Raw genomic sequence first — 20,111 nt, 5'->3', positions numbered from 1 at the left:
TGGTCTATGAAAGGACCATGCAAGGCCCACAACCCCAATGGGATTTATACCTCAAGGAAATACTTACTATTTAAGAATTAATAATATACTGTTCATATCAAAAGCAAGCAAGCAAGCAAGTTGCTTCTATCAAATTGCAGCAACTTGTTTATTTTTGGTACTCTATGTCATTATTGTATGGAACAAAAAGTACAAAACCCTTTCTTTAATTGTGACAAGAAAACATAAAAAGACTTAACATATGCAAAATTCAATCATCAGACATATATTTTCAAGAATTTCATCTATTTAATAAGTATTCTATTCTATTTATTGTATTGTTGAATGGTGTATGTTCAAGAAGGATCATCTAAGTAGTCTGAGTATTATTTATGAAGGAACTAACTAACTAAATAATGATAGGAGATTAAAGAAAGGTGTATGGGGCTTTTAATTATTTACTCTTTGCTTAGTCATAAACAAATCCACACATAGAGCAGATACATATGATTCTATCCAAAAATGTCCATTGGCTGATTAAAATAAGGGTTGGCTTTGTATGCTTAAAGCTTACTTTGTTGCCTGAACTGCCTTTCCTTTCCATCTTCTTTTATTTTATCTTTTTTGATTCTTTCTTAATTTAATACTCATCAAGGGCAGTTGATCTATTAGTTAAGGGTGGATTGATAATCAACTGTGCCATGTGACACATCTGGACTCAATTGTTTTTTGGCTTCAAAATTGGCTACTAATGGCTGTATTCTTGTTGCAGCCAGAAAGATAACTTTGAACTGCAGCATCCCCCACTTCACATGAACAAGTACCCTGGTGTATTCCCTTTGGAAGACTAAGGGAAGGAAAGGATTATATCTGATATTTGGTTTGACAAACAAACATATATATATTTTAGTGGTGACCGGCTAGGAGCTGAAAGAATTTCAAACTGTAGTGATGCAAGCACCTGCAACCACTACTAATTCTTACTCTAGAGTCAAGATTAAAGTATTTTTAGAATCATGAGGTACGATAGATATATTCCAGCAAAATTATGAGCTGTAGTGTTGTTCTTTGAGCAGACATCAACATAACTTCATATTGTTTGTTGGGAAAGAAAACATCAGAAAAGGAAAAAAAAAAGATCATAGGTGGCAATGAATGTATTCCTTAAATGCAAGGTCAGTTGCTGAGAGACTATGGGTTTCATAGTCTTCATGTAATTCCTATAATTGACTAAATAATTGTGGTTGGTGGAACCATTTTTGGCTCATATCTGTCTGCCTATGTGATCAAAGTCTACAGTGGATTTGGTTGGGGACTCGGCCAGAAGACTAGAATTGTTCAAGAGTGGTCCTGGCCTCTCCAATAGGTTGACTTCAATTCTTGAGTGCCATAATTTAGAAAGAGTCCCAGACCAATTCCTTTCCATAAAGAACACGAGAGAGAGCAGCCTTCATTTTACTGAAAATCTTAGAATGTGGAGGGGGACCCAAAATCACGTTCACTGGTTTAAATCAACCCACTTAACAATTGCTTAGATAAAAAACTAGGTGACTAAATATGTTCTGCTTCCCCTGCTTTTCTTAATCGATGACAATCAAATCAAAAGTCAAAACCCATGAACAAGGCTACCATCAATAATTGCTCCTATCAATGAGCTAAAACATTATTAGGGAGTTAGGTTGATGTATGAGAACCTCGTCTTAACCAGCTTGCTTCTAGATAGTGTATACAAATAGGCTATTCTTCATGTGTATAAAATATGTTAATGTTATGGTACTATTTGAATAAGATAAGACCAAGAAACAAGTGAATTATCTTTGGCCAAATTATGTCTACATCCTGTTTTAGTTTAGTTTAATCTCTTTCCAATAGGGTGGTGGAGGGTGGCTTGCCTGCAAACCTAATCATGCCTCAAATGCATTGTTTTTGATACGAATCATATTAAAAAAAATCTATTGTATATAATTTATAGAACATATTATATTACCCAAAAAAGCTATGCATGGTTCCAATTTTGTTTAAGTGATTACTTTGTTGACAACTGACTCCTTGTCAAAAATAAACTTTTTGTAAGTCGCCATTGAGGCAATGGTCCATGTTTTTGGTTCCACGGGCAAAGTAAAATACACTTCATCAGAAGGAATTAAAGGTAATAAAAGTTCCATGAAATATCTCTTTCTTGCAAGTTGCAGATTTACACCAACTTGGGTCGGTTTGGATTGTCATTAGAAAAAGGAAAAAGAAATAAAGACCTTCAGCAACTTGATCCAAATTAAATCTGCAAAATGATATATCAGACAGAGGACTCTGTGATCATACTCTTCCTAGTGTATTTTTTTCAAAAAGGAACAATAAACTGTGAATAATTTTGAAAAATAAGGGCTTAAAGGAGGGGGGGGGGGGGGGGGGGGGGGGGGGGGGAACTTAGAAGCAAGGCAGGCAATGATAATATTTGATTCTCTCTGTTTGTACTTTGGAGCATTAATTTAGCTCAGGTCTATGTTTTGTCTGGAACATGAAAAGAAACCTAGGCCCCAACTTTGTTTAACATTTCCCAGTAATAAATGCATAAAGCTCTCAGAAAAGATAATATTGTTGTAATGTCATTTCATAGTGCTGCAGCAATTGCAAAGTTGAGAGAGAGAGAGAGAGAGAGAGAGAGAGAGGAGGAGGAGGTGGTCTTGTCAACAACACAAAACAAAGCAACCCCACTGCGGTCACTATTATTGGGAAAACTGCTGGACTTTTTGTCTGAAAGTTGATTGTCAGCATCCCCTCTTCCTCTCCTTTAACTGGAGCTTCTCTTAGCACCGTGCTGTTTACACATTGGTGGGGCCTCAATCTAGCCGCCCTTGGTTTGCTGGCCTCCTATCCCCTTGGACTGGCTTTGTCTTCCCTTCCCTTATCCACCCACCCTCAGGAACCAGGGGGTATGACTCCGCATGCTCGTTTCTAGAATGGCTATGACACTTGGCTGTGAGAGAAACGATACAAAGAAGGAATGGCAGATAGTGCTAATCTTATGAAATGAATTTTGGAGGGGATTACTGGTGAATATTTTAGATACTATCTGCACAATTCTATTCAATCAAACAACCAATATCTACCCTTGGGTGCAGTATGTGTATGTTTTTCCATCTAACAGGAGTAGGAACTTAGGAACAGGGGAAAACGTTGTTATCCCTGAAAGCAATTTGGGTCATGGATCTTGTTCCTGGTTTACAAATTAATGCAGGTCAGTAAGGTTCTAACCCCGCTAGTCCCCAACTTCCATATTCCTTGGGTTTTATTTGGTTATAAATGTTGGAAACAGGGAGTGATTTTATGAGAGGAAATCATATTTGAATTCAACGGTTTCAATGATTTGCTATTTAGCTGATCAAAAAAAGGTTGAACTGATTGACCACCCCTAACTTCCAAAATAAAAAATTCCAAAAATATGCAGCCATGAAATATGGGGGGGACGACTTTGTTTATATCGACCCTCTGGTGAGCTTGTGGGTTTGTTTTATCCAGACAGTAATACAGCTACAAGCTATGGTAATTGAATCCCACGATAGTTGAGGCATTGAAGGGCCAAAATTTCTAGACTGCTAGCCTAAAAAATTTTTAATAGTTGGCGAAAGACTTGCTCGATCAAGATTCGAATTCGATTTTTGTGTTGTTACTTAAGACTTTGAAGTCTTGTTAACATGCCAAGACAAAGTAAGAATCCTACGCTTTTCGTCTCTAACAGTGTAAAAGCGTACGGGGCCAAGCAACCTGAATTTTGCAAATGAAGAATGGAAGTATTAGCAGTCACCATTCTCGTATTAGCAGAAGATGATGAATTTTGAATATATAAGTATGAATTTTTATTCTTGAGTTAGAGACATAAATTCATGACGAGTGATATCAAAATAAATTTAAATTGAAAAATATAAGTAAATTATTACTAGTATAAAGATCTTTATCTTCTATAGATAATAAATTACTATGCAATGATTATAAAATTTTTTTTTTTCTATTAATAAAGAATTAATGTATCGAGCATGTTATACAACGAATTTTACATCAATAAAATATAAGATGAATTTGATTATATAAACATAAGTCATCTTTCACTTATTAGGTATATTTTTAACTTGAAACAGTGCTTGAGACTCAAATGATTAACAGTGACAAATAATAAATTATCCTTAATCACTACCAAAACTCCCGCTAATATCAATGATGATCTAAGTCCAACTATCTTCTTTATCCTTTTGGAATAGTGAATTAGTAATGTAGCAAGATTTACTGGGGAAAAGGCAAAGGGCACAGAGTGATAGAAAGGAGAGCAAGTGGCTGTCTATGTAAGTTTATTTTATTAAGAAATCTTTTGGCTTCCTTCTATAATTGTTAGATCAGCACATTACTAAATAAAAAAGGTGTTTCAGCGGATGCCGTGCCAAAAGTTGATAAAGAAATTATTATCAAAAAGTGTTGCCACGGCTCAACAAAAGAACCAAAAAAAAAAAAAATATTAATAAATTAAACATGTGAAAGTAAAAAAAAAATCAACTGATATTTTAATTAGTGATATTTAGCAAAAAAAATTATTTAATTTAAAATAAAAATATAATAATTTATTTGAATGTAATACAAGAATAAAATTTTATTTAAAAATTTTAAAATAATTTAATTTTTTAAAAAATATTAATTATTATATATTTTTAATATTTAATTTAACTTGCTGTCAAATATAATATAATTAAAATTCGAAATTATTTTTAAAATGAGTCGAACGTCAAAATTATATAAACTCAAGTCTTAACCAAAACTGAGCCCCATAATCATAATTAACATTTCTATATAGACCTAAAGCAACATTTCTCAATTTAATCAAATAAATAAAACTTTAGAAAAAAAAAACATAAAAATTGGGCCGACTAGACAACACGTGGCCCCCTCTTAATCTTACAATGCTTGTATACATACACGCCAAACCTATGCATATAGAGAGAGAAAAAACAAAGAAGATGTATTCTTTTATTATTTTTATGAAGAAAAAAATTGTATTATAAGTACAAATAAATTGAATAAAGAGGGGAGAGAGAGAGAGTTGAAAGTGAAAGACAAAGACACAACAACACATCGCTGTCTTAACCTCTGCATGCCTCAAAATTCACTCACTTCGCTTTTATAATTCTCTTACTCTCGTCTCTCTCTTTCTGCGTCCCCTTCTTCTTCTTATTATTCTCTCTCTCCGTCCAACTTCGGGGCTCCGTGCCCCGAACCCGAGAGCAGAGATAGAAAAACCCACTTATTTACTCCCATTGGTTTGCCCTGCATTTTCCTCCACTTTCTCGGGAAAAGTTTCAGAAGAAATGTACCCGGCTATTCGGTCGTTACCGTTGGATGGAAGTGTGGGAGATTATCAGGGGTCGCTTGATGGGACCAACTTGCCTGGTGATGCTTGCTTGGTCCTAACAACGGATCCAAAGCCTCGACTCCGATGGACAGCCGAGCTCCATGAACGTTTCGTTGATGCTGTTACTCAACTTGGTGGCCCTGACAGTAAGTTTTTGTTTCTGGGTTGCCTTTGCTTTGAACTGTGCAAACGTGATTCCCCCCTCCTCCCCCCGCCCTTTAGCAATTGAGTTTATTTTTATTTGATTGAATAATAATGTGTTATGCTAATGTTAATCAAGGTTTCTTTTTTAATAAAATTTTGAGTTAGTTGTAGTTTTAACTCTCTACGAATTTGGTTCTGGAAAAGTGGTTGCTTTTTTTTTTCCTTCTCCCTGTTGTTTTAATTTTCTTTTGGGTTATGTGATTAAATAGTGATAAGATTTGGTCATTGGGTTCTTTGGGACTAATAATTGTATTTGGTTTTTGGGTTGGTTTCTTTGTTTTAGCTCATGCTTTGGAGACTTGGCGTCTTTTTTTTTTTTTTTTGCTAATGTGATTGGAAATATTGTGTTTTTAAATTAATTCGTTTTCTTATTTTCGTTGCTTGAAATGTGGTCAATCTGTATTTTGGTAACTCTGGAATTTATGTAGTCATGGATCACAGTCCAAAAATTTTATTTTGTTTTTGGAATTCAGGGTATTTTTGCCCTTTTTTGTTCCTATTTTCGATTGTTGTGCTAATTGGTGTGATGATGTTTGATATAGTTGTTTTATAGGCTGAATTGAAGTGATTAAAGGAGTGGTCTTTGCCTTTTTTTGGATGAAGAAGTTATGTACTTACCATGTTCTTCATGTCAGCTGTGACTTAATTACCAGCCACAATTGTTTTTCAATGTAATCATTGGTATGATTTAAAATCATGTTCTATATTGGTAGTGGTAATATCATTTGAAAATGGATCACGACGTCTTTGAACTTTACCTCATTGCTATTGGCTCTTTCTCTGTAGAAGATATCTGCCAATTCTATATTTCTGACCTCTTGTTTAAGATATTACTAGAAGGAACTCTCTTCTTATACATGTGTACCGAAAATATGTTTGTATAAACACATAGACATTGACAAGCTCATTCATTAAGCTTTGTTTTGTTTGCTTTTTATTCTTCTAGTACTACTTTCTGGTTATCTATTCAAATTTTGTGTGCCCACTATATGCTTCTGGGGTACTTCTCTAGGGATAAAATGCAACCAAAAGGACAAAACATGTTTTGGAGCCATTAAGTTCAATAATTTTGGTCAGCCTACTTTTGTTGGAAGACAAACTAGAGCAACTATGGTCCTTTGTCTTGGTCTGGGAAGAATATTCTTGGTATTAGTATTTTCCTCCTGTAAAAATTATGCCAAAGGATTAAGATTTTAAATAAGAACAAATTACAGGGTTTGTGCATGAAGTTATTTATGCTGGAAACATAGCTTGTAAGAAATAATTGTACAAGCGTCATAGCACAATGTTCTTTTCCTCTTACCTTTTGAAATATGCAATATTTCTTTTTAAATGCAATGCTCAAGTAGACTGTAGGTTAATCTCCTGGACTTGTCTCCCCATGAATTTGTAGCTCATTTATTTTGCTGTCTAAAGTTGGAATCTAAGAATATTGCTGACTAAAGTAATCCATTTGCTTGTAATTGTAACAATGATGCTGGTGGAGAATTGAAATCCTATTGATGGTTAGAGGCCACAAAATGTAGGAAAAGAGTATGACATAGTTGATTCTATGAGTGATTTTGGGACAAGATGGCAACAGGTTTGTCTTAATGCAGTAAAATAAACATCATATAAATAACAAATTAAGAAAACCATGAGTATTTTGTCATGGTGAATTGGCAACCACCTACAGTTTCCAACTTGGTTCTTCAAACAGGCACTGGAAGAGGTTCCAAAGATGCACCTTAGGCCACAAGTGTTTGTCAGTTAAACTTTCTTTCTGGCATCTTTTGTTTGATTGAGGCTTACTGCTCTGCTGAGTCAAAAAGTTTAGCTGGCTTGGTTATGCTCTGAGTTTGAATCTCAGAGTGATTTTACGTGAACCAAACCTGCTGACTGACAATGGCATTATTAGAGTCAATGTTCATGTACCCTTCTGTTATGTCTTGTTGCTCTTGCATTTTGCTATTCTAAAGTTATGAATCTTGATGTAGCTTGTTTTGTCCGATATGCATTTCAGAAGCAACCCCTAAGACTATTATGAGAACAATGGGAGTCAAAGGCCTTACGCTGTATCACTTGAAATCACACCTTCAGGTTGGTTGTTACTATCATCTCTTCAATGATCATGATTTGAAGTTGTTCCCTACAATGTATTGGTGCTGTCATGTCTTCAGCCCGTCTTTTGTATGTCAAAGATGGAGTTGATTTGCAACATGATCTACCATAATTTGTTATTCTCTGTACCCAATAATTTTTGCATGTGTTTGTGTTGGAAGGAGGGGGTTTTACCAGCTAAGCTAATTGAAATTCGTATAATTTACTCAGTGCTCCTTCTTTGCAGAAATACCGGTTGGGGAAGCAATCATGCAAGGAATCAACTGATAACTCTAAGGATGGTACACATCTTGGTCTCTTTGAATTAGTAATTATTAAAGAGTTTTTGCATTCAATAATGAATATGGTAGCTTCCTCCTTCTGCCTTTTGTTTTGTACCTTTGATGTACTTATGACCAAGTGCCATGACTATTTAACTGTTTTGACTTTGCCAAGAAGAGACCATTGAGGAAAGGTTTCTATCATATTCCTCTGGTTTATTACATCATCATGAAGAGAAGCAACTATGCTCTAGAAGGCATGAGCTTTTGGGGTTTGATAAAATTATCAAATTTTGCTTTTAAAATTTTGCTTTTTGGTCAGTCTTGGCATTTAAACTGTAAGTTTTTCAGACATGAGTTCTTGGGGTTTTGATAAAATTACCAAATTGTGTTTTAGGTCAGTCTTGGCATTTAAGGTCTCTAATTGTTTTCCTTTCTGCCATGTGTATGATGTGGGTCATGGTGGAGGTCCTGAGAATTATCTCTTGTCAACTGCTAGATGCCAGATAATAGCTATCCAAATTCTTAATTGACTGGTAATGAGATGTATCTTTGGTGTTTCAGCTTCTTGTGTCGCAGAAAGTCAGGACACTGGTTCATCTACAACATCAACATCGAGAATGGTGGCGCAAGATTTGAATGAGTATGCTATTTCTTCTCTTGTTGGACAATCTTGTTAGTTTTCTTAGGCTTTGGATGAGTGCTGAATTTCATCTTCCAAACAGTGGTTACCAGGTTACTGAAGCTCTTCGAGTGCAGATGGAAGTGCAACGAAGACTACATGAACAGTTGGAGGTTGGTTTCATTAGTTCTGGCTGTGGCTGATAGATAGTGGCCTGGACTTTTGGTTAGCATTAGCTTTCTTCAGTACTTGTATAGTTAATTATTGACATGTATATGCTAGCTAATGAAGTGATATTGTAGAAAGCCACTTGCTTATTTTGAAAATTTTTGAGTGACCTCAAAAGGGTTTTCCTTCTTGTTGTAGTATATGATTACTCTTTCTGGTGGAAGAAACATTTTCTTGTGTGATTTTTCTGCATACTAATGGTTTCACTTAGCAGGTACAGCGACGTCTTCAACTTCGGATTGAAGCACAAGGCAAATACCTACAGTCAATACTCGAGAAAGCCTGTAAAGCTCTGAATGATCAGGCTGCTGCTTCTGCTGGTCTTGAAGCTGCTAGAGAAGAGCTTTCTGAACTTGCTATCAAGGTTTCCAATGATTGTCAAGAGATGATCCCTCTTGATAACATAAAATTGCCTTCCTTGTCTGAACTTGCTGCAGCTCTAGAGAACAAAACTGCTTCCAGTATGCCGGTTTCTCCGATGGGTGTTGGTTCACAGGCTGCTATTATGAAGAAGAGGCCAAGGCCCTTGTTTGGTAATGCAGACCCTTTGCCCTTGGATGGCAACATAAGGCAAGAAATAGAGTGGGTGATGCCTAATATTAGTTGAGTAGCAGGACATTTCCATCTTAGAAATGGTACCTTCCCTCTTTTTATTTTTTACCCTTTTGTTTTTACTCCATGTCTAGTTATTAATCTAAATGTCTTTTTTCTTTTACCAACTGTACCATCAGCGGTCTGTATATTCTAAAAGCAGATCCTTTTGAATATGGGGTTACCTCTAAAACTTTACATTGCCTTCCCTTGCACAGTATTATGACACAAGATTTCTGCAGTCCACCTTTAAAGTTAGGTAAAATGCCCTCATCCTTAAGTTTTAATTGAAATTACAAACGAATTCATTAATTTTTTAAATAGATATTTCGTCCTATGAATGCAAACATTGTTAACAGAAATTACAAAATAATTAAAATATTATTTTTTATAAATTTAAAAGTTATTATTATATTTAAAAAAAATAAAAAATAAAGAGCGAGGGAGCTGCTTCCCAGCTCCCCAAGAAAGAAGAGTGCTGGCCGATGCTCCCAGAAGTGGGGAGTACCAGGTTGGGCTCCTCAGGGCAGCACTGGAGTTTAGGGATTTTTTTTTTTAATTAATAAAATTATATAATAATAATTTTAAAAATTAATCAGAGTAAAATTATTTTTTATTTTACCACGCATTAAACTGACGAAAATATTAACAATTGATTAACATTTGAAATTATCTGTTAAGTAAAAAATATTTTTTTAAAATGAAATATTTATTTTAAAAATTAATAAATATTTGTATAATTTCGATCAAAATTTAAAGATAAAAGTATTTTTCTTAAAGTCAACATAGATTGCATGATCAAGACAAGAATATAGTTGGGTTTACACATAACATATCTCCAAAGACCATCAAAAGACCTACTCCATGGGAGTGCTTCTGATTTTTCTAATTTTAATCAATTGTTTCAATAAGAAATGGACTTTATTTCCAAATCCATTTCAGTTTCCCATTTTTATGATGAGATCCATTCGCTATAAATTCTGCAATAGATTGTACTCATAATCATCACTATTATGTTTTTGTTATGCAGTCAGAGTATTCTCAGGTTTTGTCAAGAAATAAACATGAGTCTAATTGTGGTGGAAAGGTTGGGTGGAGTTCTATGAGTTTCCTAATTAGTAGTAATGGGTGCTCAAAGCAAGGAATTCCGCTGAATTTTACGTTGCTTATTATTTTCCAATAATGCAATGAAGATGTTATTGAAGATTTAGTAAGGTCAGAACCCTGCTCATCAGCCCCCCACTTCTCTTGCTGCAAAACAACCCATGTGAGCTAAAGAAAACGAGCTGCAAGTGCGTACGTGATGAATCAAATCAAACATATAGCCTTTAGAAAATGCACAAGTTCAGCCAAAAAGGGTCCATCTTTTCAATGACAATTTCAGTAAAAAGCTTGAGGATGCTGCTCTGCACATTTTACGAGCAAGTAAAAGCAGGGTCGACCAACTTTGTCTTGCATGCTATTCTTTCATTGTTTGTAACTTTGTATCTTTTGAGTTCATTTTTGCAACGTTTTAGACATCTTTTGGTGGGTTTCAGTTATATGAAGGATGAGGTTTCATTCATGGAAATGTACATAATATTTCATGAAAACCAAAAGATAAAGCAGATGCAAAGTAAAATAATTAGTTAACCTGGTTGCAACTTGCAAGTATTATGTTTCAAGTCTTTAATTGAGCGGTCAATAATCAGACAACTGCTAATATAGAAATGCAATGTTCATTACTCCTAAACAGTCCCATCATATGATAATCATCGATTAAGTAAAAATTGATTGAAAAATTTATAAAAAGCTTTTCTATGAACATGAGCTCATAGTGTCACTTCACCCAAACAGTAATTTAAATAATGGGGAATAGGAGATTTTGGTTACCATGAAATTTAAGTACAAGCTTATCCGCTAAATCACTTTTTTTTTTAAAGTTCTATTTTCTTTTTTTCTTATCTAAACACTGTGTTAGTAATAGAGATACCACTAAATTAAGCACAGCTTGTTAATATTTCATTTATAATATAGAAAGAGCAAAAAAAGGTGGAGTTTGTAATAATGATGCTGACATGGCATGTTTCCATTGGTTGCAAGGGGAGACAGCGGTCCAAAAGAGAAGCGGAACTGGTGCTTTCTTTACTTTGTACCGTTATGATATTTGAAACAAGGGAATAAAGATGTACTCGTTGTTGTCAAAGGCCATTATTATGGTATCTCCACTTTGAGAATTCCCCTCAATTTTGCTTATTCTTTACCCCTTCTCTCCCTTCGCCTTTTCTTGTTCCTCAGCTCTGTGGGACTAACCACAGCTTTCCCTTCATCATTCTCTGTTGACTTATAAACTTTTTCTTTTGTGACCTCTTTCTTCCCTTGCAAGAACTAGCAGCTTCATCGTCATCTCTAACACCATCAAATTAAGCTTCAATGGGTATGTCTTTGTTTCTTTTCTCCTCTTCTTTCTTTCTTTTATTTGTCTGTTTGATACCTTTTTTTTTTTTTTTATTTATTCTTTTTCCCTGTGATGCCATATGGTTAAATGTTAATCAAGTTTTGGATTATAAGCTTTCTTTTTTGTTCCTGTTTATGTATATGCTTGGCTCATGGATTGAGTTACTCTCCAGCTTTTTGTTTTACTGGTATCAGTTTTATTTACTTATGTTTGTAGAATTTACTTTTGGTAAACATGTGTTTTTGTTTTGGTTGTAAATTGCTGATTATGGATAATTGTTAGCTTTCCTAGTAATATAGGTTAATGGATTGTTAACAATCATAAAATCAAAGTTCTGATAACCATTTTAGATAGCTTTTGCATATATCAACGGTATCTAGGTTAAGAATTAAGATGAATAGGACCTGATTATCATCATTTTGTAAGTAATTCTTTTCTTTAAGTAACAACTATAGAATACTCTTGAAGAAATCATAGTTGGTTTAATTAAATTTTATACATGAGCCTCATCAAGAATAATGTACTGGCAGTCTGGACTCCAATTTCCTGTGCATACTGTAAATATATGAATTATCAGTCACAAGGTAGCTTCACGAGTTAGTGTTATGTTTGTTTAAGGCAAAGAAAGTGATTTTTTGTGACTTTTTCTATATGGTGATAGGACATAAATGGACAAATGCTACAGTTAAGTCATTAATTGTATTCTTGAGTTGACTCTTCTTTCAAGCACGTCCCTTGTCAGGGGTGAGGGAAGGACTACATGAATTCTACATACTGTCATTTATGAAGCCGAAAATGTTCCAAAGTTCCTTGGTCAATACTTCATAGGTCCTTTCTCTGTTGTCTGCTAATTAGGCTGTCTGTCTCATATTCCAATTTTATTTACCTAACTTGTCTTCACTAGCCAAGACACTGATAAAGTGTCTATAGACTACATAACTTATGGATAAAACTTAATGGACTCTTTCCACGTATTCACTTAGTATGGTTTTAAACCTTGATTATCAATCTGATTCAGAATTCAGTTTATATTTTGTAATGTTAATTTATGTTATATGGATATAATGATTATCATGCTTCATGCACAATTCTGTCAAGCTAATCTTCTGGGTGAATATCAGTATGGCCAACAAGAGATAGATCCAAGATTAGGACAGATTTTGGTGATTGATGTTAAAGGTAATTCAGGTATTACAATTTCATGGAGTATTATGCTGAAGAAGAGCCTTCAGAAGTGTCCAGAAACCTTTCATAATATAAAAATTGCAAGCACAATCACCTTCCATAGCCACATAAAGGTACTCTACACTCAATATAGCAACTCTGGTACCCAGCCAAAGGTTAGCCAATATCTACCCCAAAAGTGTTGACCGATTAAGCTTAATTCTATTTCACACTATCAGTAACTTACCGAAGGAAATCTACCTTTTCTCATCCAGGACAGCAAAATAAGAAAAAAGACAAGAGGAGAAGACGTGAGAACTTGCTATGTGAGGGAAAATAAATTAAAAAAAACAAAAAAAAATGACTGAATTGTAGATAGGGAGACCAGTGATAGGTTGCTTAGAGACATGAGAGACTAGAAGGATGGATTGTTGCCTCTTATAGCTATGACCTTAGAGAATGAGTTTTGGGATTTTTAGTTTGTTTTCTTTTCCATTTGATTAATATAGTTGAGTCTAAAGAATGTAGATTTGAAAGTACAAGGGGCCAAGCTCAATTATGAGTTCGTTTCATAGTGGTTTTGTATTTTACCTTCTCTATTAGTACTGCTGATACTGACATGCAACTAGCATCACCCTCATGGATCTCTTGACCAACAGGTTTGCTCTGACATTTCTGCAATAACCGTTGGTGGGGTTGGAGCGGGAATCAATAAATGAAACTAAACAGAAACGACATTTTCCCTTATAACATGCTGTAAAAATGAACTTCAGGAATAGTGATAGAATCCTTCAATGTATCTGTTAAGGTACATTCAGGGAAAGCAGAAGAAAGTGTCCATTTCTTCTCAGATTTTGCTGCTGACATAGAAATAGATGGTCCAGAGAATTGGTCATCATTTTCATTTTTTACTTTGAATGAGAGAAATATTCTTAAATATATTATACTCACTAAGCTAGCATCATCAGTTAAAATTTATTAGTTCATTTTACTATGAAACAAGAAAGTCACAAAATGTGCAGTATTATCTTCATTCCATCCCAACATCGAGCCTTCATTTGACTTCTAATTTCCATATCTTATCTTAAGGAAAATGTCGTCCTTGCCCATCCCTGAAGTCTTTGTCCAGCACAATAGGAGGCATGCTTTGTCATTGTGGTTCCCCAAATAAGTACAAGAAGCTGGATTCAAAGCTTGAAAGGAAAATGATTGAAATGAAGAGAAGTGCATCAGGACAATCAAATTTCAAATCAATTGACAGCATAATTGTGAGGTTCCCTCAGTTCAGGGACGGATTGAAAAACCTCAGAGGTGTATTTGAGCAGTATGGTGGGTTGCAACAAATTTGCTTTTCAGCTCTATAAGATATTATCTTGGAGTTTTACAGCAAATTGACTCTCTCTCTCTCTCTAGATGAAGACTCTAATGGAACTATTGATCGTGAGGAGCTGAACAAATGTTTGGAAAAACTGCAATTTCACCTGACAAAAGAGGAGGTTGAGGATTTGTTTCATTCCTGTGACATTGATGGGAGTGAAGGGATACAATTTAATGAGTTTATTGTTCTCCTATGTCTCATCTATCTCCTAATGAAACCTTCCCCATCTCCTGATACTGTATCCACAGTAAACTCATTTTTGTTTCTTTTCCTGATTTAAGAACATAGCATGTTAAGTTAGAAAGTACTAATCAGTGTCTTTCATGATGAATTGGGAATGTTTCAGACATTGAAGATAGATTCACCACAGCTTGAGGCCACTTTCGATACTATTGTTGAAGCATTCTTGTTTCTTGATAAGAATGGTGATGGAAAATTGAACAAGAAAGACATGATCAAGGCACTAAATGAGGCTTCGCCTTGGGAAAGATCCCCTGCGCATGTCACCAGGACTAGATTCAGTATCATCATCTTCACTCATTATACTTTCAACTATCTAATTTCTCAGAAGTGTCTCTAATAAATTCTATTAATCCTTCTTTTGGTAATTCCTATGGAAAAATGCAGAAGAAATGGACTGGGATAAGAATGGAAAGGTCAGCTTCAGAGAGTTCCTCTTTGCTTTTATCAACTGGGTTGGGATCGAAAGTGATGAAGAGCTACCTGACTGAGGAAGCTAACTGCACTTGAAGGAGCTACACAATAATCTGGAATGAGGTCAGATTAAGATTTGTTCATATACCTAGGGCATCCAAGTATTTAGTCAAACTGTGGTGCTGTATCAGTTCATATGTCATTACTGTTTTCTTTCAAATGAAACAAATATTAGATATTCTATTAAAACATCAAAATTAGTACTGAATACTTTTATTTCTGTCCCTCTAATCTTTTTGTATCTTGTCATATATCATTACTGTCATCTTTCAAATGATACAAATTCAAGATATTCTATCAAAACAATAAATTAGTACTGATTATTTTTATTTCTGTGTCTCTAATCTATTTCCTGATCTATCTGAATAAAATTGTAATTACAATGTATGAGAAGTTCATAGCAGTGGGTATGGCAAGAAACTGTTAAGGTTAACCGGTGTTATACTACACTACATTTTCATCAAAGTTGTCCAGATAGATACCATAAAAAGCACTCTTCTCTCTTGTTATACACATCCTTCAGTAGTATACAATAATTGAAAAAGAAAATTGTAATGAAAAACATATGTGCTAACAACTCGCCTCTCCTTTGGTGAGTTTTAATGTATTCCCAGAGCATGGATTCCCTTAACCAATGACAAAGAAGAAGCATTTCTCTGTTTCCATTCTTCCGTACCCTCCTTCCTTTGACCTTCTTCCATGAAGATTTTGTCATTCCCATCAAGTATGCTCACAATCTGCCTCATGGTAGGCCTTAATTCTGGGTCAGAGCGTGTGCAGGCAATTCCTAGTTTTGTCAGTCTCAACAGTTCTTTATCATTGTATTCCTCATTCAACCTAATATCAACCAGTTCCTCCAGTGGCCTTCTTTGTGTCTCAAAGTCATGGACCCGCTTTACCAATAATACCTCAGGCCGCCGAAAATCAGCTGCCATATGTCCACTAACCACCTCAAGCACCACCACGCCAAAGCTATAAACATCAGCCATTGGGGTTGCTTCTCCGGATTCCATATATTCTGGTGACATGTAACCAAAAATTCCACGAACTGATTTGTTCTTGTTGGTAGCTGCATGATGGCCGTGATCATTTCTTGTCAAGAATTCAGCAAGAGCGAAACTACCAAGCCGTGGGTTCATTTCGGAATCGAGAATGATGGCTGAAGATGTAATATTTCTATGGATAACTTGTTCATCCCATTCCTCATGAAGATAAAGAATGGCTGAAGCAAGGGACTTGATAATGCTGTATCTGTGTTGCCATCGCAAAATAGGGCTGCCAATTCTGTTATTGTGATGGAATAAGAGGTGACTCAACAGTCGATTGAGTGAATAATCATATACAACAAGCATCTCTCCTTGTTCAGTGCACCATCCACGGAGTTGTACCAGATTACGATGACGAAGCCTTGCTAAGTTTTGGAGTTCATCTGAAAATCGTGTTCGCAATGCAGGGCATTGAGTCATGCCAAGTCTCTTCACAAGAATGTGATGATGGTTGTCAAGGAAACCTTGGTAGGCAGTTCCGAAGTCAAGCTCTGCTTCTCTGTTTGATTCTGCGAAATTGTTGGTGGCAGAAATGAGTTCCTTGAAGGATATTTCTCTGGGAGTTTCAACCACAAAGAAGTTTGTTGGTCGGCGAGAGCTGTCATGGTATAAGCTGGAAGAATTGATTCCAAATTCAGCAGTTGCATATAAAGTTTCTTCAGTGGCAGTGACATAATTTGATGAAGCAAACGTGACTGTCGTGTTGGTGCTTGTGGTGGTGGAGGACCTGCCCCCGGTAGTGCTCATGCTTCCGCTGGTGTTGGAAGGGGATGACAAAGAGATGTATAGAGGGTGGGACTCGAATGATGGCAAAGCTGGCAGTTTGCCAGAAATGTTACCAGAAAGCACTTCCACAATCCATTTCATATTAGGCCTCAATAGCGGGTTATGGAGTGTGCAGAGAAGTCCTATGTGAAGCAACCGGTCCATATCAGCAAGCCTGTAAGACCCGTCTGTAAGTCGAGTATCCCCTGCATGTAAAAGCCTGCCTTCATCAGACAGCCTACGGATCCAGTCAAGCAAAATGATTTGCTCGTCTGGAAATGTAAGATCCACAGCGCGCCTTCCAGAAACCACCTCTAACACAACAATCCCAAAACTGAAGACGTCGGATTTGGCCGTAGCCACACTTCGTTTCTGGAAGCTCTCTGGTGGCAGATACCCAATTGTGCCACCAATCCTGGTTGTGTCCGCCAAACGGAACTGATGCCTTTTTGTTGCTGGTGTCTTGATTTGGTACTCAAGTTCATGTTCAAGCCACCGTGCCAAGCCAAAGTCACCGAGCCGTGCATTATAGTGCGAGTCAAGCATTACGTTGCTTGTCTTTACATCCCGGTGTATAATCTGAGTTTCCAATTGTTCATGGAGATAAAATAATGCAGCTGCAAGGCCTCCGATAATTTTCCTGCGGCGCTCCCAGTGTAAAGGAGCTGCGCCAATGTTTTCAGGCCTCCGAAAGAGTACTCTGTCAAGGCTCCGATTGGGCATGTAGTCATAAACCAGGAGCAACTGGTCTTCATGTACACACCAACCCCTTAACCGAACAAGATTTCTATGTCGTAGATGAGCCACAGCCACCAATTCAGCTGCAAAGGTCTTCTCAAACCTCTCCCCTTTCTCTGCCAAACATTTCACCGCAACCGCGGTTCCGTCACTAGGTAAAACTGCTCTATACACTTTGCCAAAACCCCCACTTCCAAGAATTTCATCTTCACTAAAGCCATTAGAACCTATATAAAGCTCAGCATAACTAAAAATCCTTGGATTCTCTCCACCGACCTTCTCCAACATCTGAACTCCTTCCAGGTCATGAAACACACTGGGTTGCTGTTTACTCGGCACATCATGGTGACAAAAATGAACCCATTTCGAGTCATAGAACCGGCGCAATGCACCGCCAATGAAATCAAGAATTTGACTCCCACATTCCCGGTATGGATGTTTCTTGACCTCCTTCATGGCAGGTTTATCAGATTTGGTGTGGTCCAAGGGGGCGATTTCATCGAAATCAGCCGGTAAAATGAAGCAAAGCCGGTTTATCTGCATGGTGGTGGCGGTGTTGGGTGGCGATGCCTAGATGAGCACGAATGAAGGTGGTGAGGAAAAACAAAAGGAAATGGAACTTTGGGTATGTATTAAATGATTCTCTTGTGAATGGCTTTTGGGTTAGTGCTTTAATTCAACATTGTTAGGTTTGCATGGTTGAATTGTATTGCTGTAAACTTTCTCAACCAGGAACCTACCGCCCTTTTTGTGATGTCACAAACAAAAACCAAAAGAAGATTCTTTTCATAATTTTCCAATCCTGCAAAATAATCTATAGTTTTCAGGAACAATAACACCAACAATATAAACTTTCTATTGGATGATTTCACACTAGGAATGCTAGTCATAGACGCACCTTTAGAGCGCGTGGGAACACCTTTGGCAAACCGTTTTATGGTTTTGCTAAATCCTTTCCAAAAATAGCCACAACTAAGAACAAATCTCCCTCCATGTGCTACCTGCTAAGCATCAAAGTTCATGTGATAAGCATTGAATATGGAACTGCTTCTATAGGTTGGGTTGGTGCATTATTGTCCTCTCTAGTACTGGAGAATAATTATTTCATTGATTTGTTTGGATTATATCATGGTATTGAATTTTAATGCAACCAACTTTGTCATATGTAGCTATTTTTTTCTTAAATTTTTTTACATTCTTTTTTGAAATATGGATTAGGTAACTATTAGCTAGAAATAGTAACTGTCCTTTTGAAGACGTCCCATAAAATTGGAATGATACAAAAAAAATTAACACAACCCTTGCGCAAAGATGACCTGCACAAAATCAAGAAATGATTCAAATTTTTTTATTTATCCAAAAAAAAGGTAAAAATGATAACCCTTAGTAATTACTTATATGACAGTATTTGATATTTTTAAATGGTTTGATATATCTGTTTCGATATTGAAAGACTATGCCCATTTACCTTCAAATGGTCTAAAATAAGGACAAGAAAATTTATTGAGATTGCCTTGGTCCAAAAATTGATTACATTGCCATTTCTAGTTCATAAATTTTAGCATGTAAATTTAAATGAACAAGGTAATTAATTCATCGCACTGGGGACTGAAAACTTGAGCTGGATGAAATTGACATCACTTTGTCACATACACCACTATCAAATGCTTCCCAATTTAATGGACATTCTGATGAAAACAACTTTTTGATTCAAGTGCACCACAGTGGTTTCATATCTTTGAATCTGTTAATCAAAAGTTAAACCTACTTTTTCATTTTCAAAAGAAATAAAGGTTACTTTATGATTTATCTGTTGATTTTGTCAATCATTTATTCAGTCATAATTGAAATTACATCGAAGAAATCAAAATATGCGTAATAGACATGAAATCATCGGATAAATAAACCCATAAACATTTGATATATCACAAAAAGACAAAGATTATTAAAAAAAAAAACAAAAAGAGTGTTTGAAATCATGTGAGAGCACAAAGAAAGGCGCAATTAGGAGCATGTCAGTGTAGAAATTTGTCACCAGTCTATTAATTTACGGTGCATTGATGGGAAACATTGGGACTTTTTGGCAAGGAGACAAATTGTTTAATGTCTAAGAAAAATAAGGATAATGGCTGGGTAGAGGTAGTTTTGAGTTGGGTGATGTGGGTAGCCTACTTTGCAAAGAGGGCACCTCGGTCGGAGCTGGAATACACTGTAGATTAAATGTCTGTGGGGTAATGCAAACTGTTTTGATTTTGACTTTTTGGCACAGAAATTTAACTGCAATTGATGTGATTTAGCTTCTTCTCTCTTGTCCCTTTTCAAATATATAACTTTTTTTTTTAAATTACGCGGGAAGAGCTCCATTGTATCAGGCGGATACAATTTTCGACAGGCATATGAAAATAAAGGTATAGAGCAAGTGTCATGGAGCTATTATAGTTGTCATCGTTTATAAGTCACTTAAAATTACGTGTTCGATGTGAGAATTTTGGA

General features: G+C 35.9%; 3 protein-coding genes and 1 non-coding gene across 7 annotated transcripts; 3 read left to right on the top strand and 1 right to left on the bottom strand.

Annotated features, from left to right (window-relative positions):
* Positions 1 to 5,143: 5,143 nt before the first annotated feature.
* Positions 5,144 to 9,569, top strand: LOC18602734 (Homeodomain-like superfamily protein). 2 transcript variants are annotated; one of them, XM_018120394.2, is made up of 6 exons: positions 5,144 to 5,517; positions 7,578 to 7,654; positions 7,902 to 7,956; positions 8,500 to 8,578; positions 8,661 to 8,730; positions 8,997 to 9,569. In XM_018120394.2, exons 1-6 carry the CDS (start codon positions 5,328 to 5,330, stop codon positions 9,390 to 9,392), a joined length of 867 nt encoding a protein of 288 aa, XP_017975883.2. In that variant the 5' UTR covers positions 5,144 to 5,327; the 3' UTR covers positions 9,393 to 9,569. The 2 variants fall into 2 exon arrangements, with proteins under 2 accessions (XP_017975883.2, XP_017975884.2); XM_018120395.2 differs by having other exon boundaries at positions 5,146 to 5,517; positions 9,000 to 9,569.
* Positions 9,570 to 11,557: 1,988 nt separating this feature from the next.
* On the top strand, positions 11,558 to 15,300 carry LOC18602733 (Calcium-binding EF-hand family protein). Of its 3 annotated transcripts, none has more exons than XM_018120013.2 (5): positions 11,558 to 11,792; positions 14,067 to 14,306; positions 14,391 to 14,473; positions 14,702 to 14,876; positions 14,983 to 15,300. In XM_018120013.2, the coding sequence occupies exons 1-5, from the start codon at positions 11,789 to 11,791 to the stop codon at positions 15,084 to 15,086; spliced, it is 606 nt and encodes a 201-aa protein (XP_017975502.1). In that variant the 5' UTR covers positions 11,558 to 11,788; the 3' UTR covers positions 15,087 to 15,300. The 3 variants fall into 3 exon arrangements, with proteins under 3 accessions (XP_017975502.1, XP_017975500.1, XP_017975499.1); XM_018120011.2 differs by having other exon boundaries at positions 14,391 to 14,593; XM_018120010.2 differs by having other exon boundaries at positions 14,391 to 14,602.
* Positions 15,301 to 15,492: 192 nt separating this feature from the next.
* AP4.3A (protein kinase family protein) lies at positions 15,493 to 18,420 on the bottom strand. Its single transcript, XM_018120009.2, has one exon. The coding sequence runs from the start codon at positions 18,159 to 18,161 to the stop codon at positions 15,669 to 15,671; it is 2,493 nt and encodes an 830-aa protein (XP_017975498.2). The 5' UTR covers positions 18,162 to 18,420; the 3' UTR covers positions 15,493 to 15,668.
* Positions 18,421 to 18,862: 442 nt separating this feature from the next.
* Positions 18,863 to 18,966, top strand: LOC148763346 (U6 spliceosomal RNA). The gene has a single exon (XR_016026122.1). It is a non-coding gene; the product is annotated as a U6 spliceosomal RNA (small nuclear RNA).
* Positions 18,967 to 20,111: the final 1,145 nt, after the last annotated feature.

The sequence above is a fragment of the Theobroma cacao genome, chromosome 4 (assembly GCF_053813885.1).
Source record: "Theobroma cacao isolate CCN51 chromosome 4, ASM5381388v1, whole genome shotgun sequence".
NCBI classification, from domain to species: Eukaryota; Viridiplantae; Streptophyta; class Magnoliopsida; order Malvales; family Malvaceae; genus Theobroma; species Theobroma cacao.
Note: the sequence above shows the minus strand (reverse complement) of the source record. Positions and strands in the feature narration are given on the sequence as shown.